The 2,235-nt window shown below is 42.1% G+C and overlaps 1 protein-coding gene across 1 annotated transcript in view; it reads left to right on the top strand.

Annotated features, from left to right (window-relative positions):
* The window catches only part of LOC106818114 (cytosolic 10-formyltetrahydrofolate dehydrogenase-like), a 27,848-nt gene that overhangs the window by 10,828 nt on the left and 14,785 nt on the right, over nucleotides 1-2,235 (top strand). The window contains exons 5-7 of the mRNA XM_014822835.1: nucleotides 67-192; nucleotides 1,235-1,320; nucleotides 1,658-1,805. Coding sequence (XP_014678321.1) covers nucleotides 67-192; nucleotides 1,235-1,320; nucleotides 1,658-1,805 — 360 coding nt within the window. The remainder of the gene's footprint in view (nucleotides 1-66; nucleotides 193-1,234; nucleotides 1,321-1,657; nucleotides 1,806-2,235) is intronic.

The raw sequence follows: 2,235 nt of genomic DNA, 5'->3' as shown, positions 1-2,235 counted from the left end.
TTACAATTTACATATGTATTTTATTAATATTTATTAACATTATTTAATTTGTTATTGTTCTATCAGCTGAATGTGAGGAGCTTGGAACTGGAGGGAGGCAAGATGATCAAGGCGAACAAGTTTGGGCAAGACCAGGAGGAAGAGGAACTGATCTTCACGCCAGAGGAAGAACAGATGGTCGAGAACATGAAGGTATGTTCCACCTTCTTAATTTCGTGAACATGAAGGTATGTTCCACCTTTTTTCGTGAACATGAAGGTATGTTCAACCTTCTTTCGTGAACATGAAGGTATGTTTCACCTTCTTTCGTGAACATGAAGGTATGATCCATCTTCTTTTGTGAACATGAAGGTATGTTCCACCTTCTTTCGTGAACATGAAGGTATATTCCAGCTTCTTTCGTAAATATGAAGGTATGTGCATGTTCTATTGTCCTGATATGTGTAGGGGGCGCTCCAATCGAACGAGTCGAGCAGCCGAACGGTTGCCGTGGATTGTGAATGTAATGCATATGTATGCGTTTGTATGTTTACGTGTAAACTCACTGGGATTCTATCAGTTTACTGCTGCAAATGTGTGTGCGTCTGTGCGTGTATGCCTGCATGTATGTGCGTGTGTGCATGCTTGCACGCGTGTGTGTCTGCGTGCATGCGTGCGTGCGTGTACATATGTGTGTGTGTGTGTGTGTGTCTGCATGCGTGCGTGCGTGCATGCGTGCGTGCGTGCGTGCTTGTTTGTTTATACACATCCATGTATATATCTGCTTACACAGAAAATTCCCAGTTTGCGTAACACGCAAATCTTTTATGAATTTTACGGCGTTACAGTTTTATAGCATGCGCATCGATGCGTATATTTAAAATATTAAAGCATATATTATTAAACAGGCTCGTAAATAATAATGAACTGGTGGTTTACTGCGTAGGTGTCTGTACTGCGTACTGCTCTGTGCCATACAGTACATGTGCAGGAATCGGACTTGCATAAATATTGACTCAAGTAAATTTTTTTCGGAACCAATGCCTCAAGTCGGCAACTAAACCAACTGCACATTAACGTTATTGTTGCATTTATTTAGTGCTATATAAGATATGTTTCTTCTTTACATACCCACTCCCATTCTCATTACTGCACCAATTCTCAGCTCTCATGACGTTGAAGGTATATGTAACCCATGTTTTATCCGAGTGCTGCCAATGTCTCATGCTCTGTGTGTGTGTGTGTGCGTTTGCAGGCCGTGTGGAATGGAATTCTTCAGATAGAGATCGAAGATGCAACCGATTTCTTCAAGTCCGGTGCCGGATCGATGGAAGTCACCAGGTTAGCTCTATTTTGCTGATTTTTTTCCATTTCGCTAAACGTTTTCGATGTCTGGATCCCAACGGCGATTGTCCAGATCTGTCTGTAAATCATCTATAGGTCATTTGATCATAGATTTTTTGCTTTTTTATTGGCAAAAACTGTTTGTAAGTCATCCCTGTAGGATGGGTCAGCTAAACGTGTTCAATGATTGTCGATTTACTTGAGTTTGTAATATAATTTCAGCACGTAGGATACTTTCATTAAGAATGTAAAGCGTGGCTTCATGACGATGTGTTAGAACGATGATCGAATAATCGAACGAACACTGCTCACTCTCTCTCTCTCTCGCATGCAGGCTGGTGGAGGAAGTGAAGGACTGCTGCGATGGGTTGGAGTTGGTTAGCGAAGACGTCTACATGGGAACGACGTTTGCAGAGTTTGTCCGCAACGCCATTGTGAAATCGCGCGGAGGCGGCGGCGCAAAGGAGGTCGAATTCGAGCCCGTACGTTTCCCCGTCCCGGAGAAATCTCGTCTTTCTCTGGCGGTAGATGGCGCTGTCGTCGATCGATTGTTATTGATTGAAGGCGGCGGCGAAAGGAGGTCGAATTCGGGCCCGTAGCGTTTCCTGTCCCGGAAAGAATGGCCCGTCTTTTTCTGGCGTAGATGGGCTGGTTGTCGATCGGTTGGTTATTGAGTGATTAATTGATTGATTGAGTTGATTGGGATTTGATGTTGGTCAGTTTGATGGTTGATGAGGGAGCCGGATGAGAGTGGCATTTGTCGATTTGCATTGTGTTAATTATTATTTAAGTTAAGTTTATTAAGTCAGATTATATTTAGATTATAGTTAGTCAATAGCAGCTACGTATTTATTTTAATAAAATGAAATTATAGTAGTAAGATAGGATTGAAAAATATAGTAAACATTATTG

This window comes from Priapulus caudatus, unplaced genomic scaffold, assembly GCF_000485595.1.
Source record: "Priapulus caudatus unplaced genomic scaffold, Priapulus_caudatus-5.0.1 Scaffold2033, whole genome shotgun sequence".
Classification (NCBI taxonomy): Eukaryota; Metazoa; Priapulida; class Priapulimorpha; order Priapulimorphida; family Priapulidae; genus Priapulus; species Priapulus caudatus.
The sequence above is the reverse complement of the archived record's forward strand: the minus strand, read 5'-3'. Positions and strand labels throughout refer to the sequence as shown.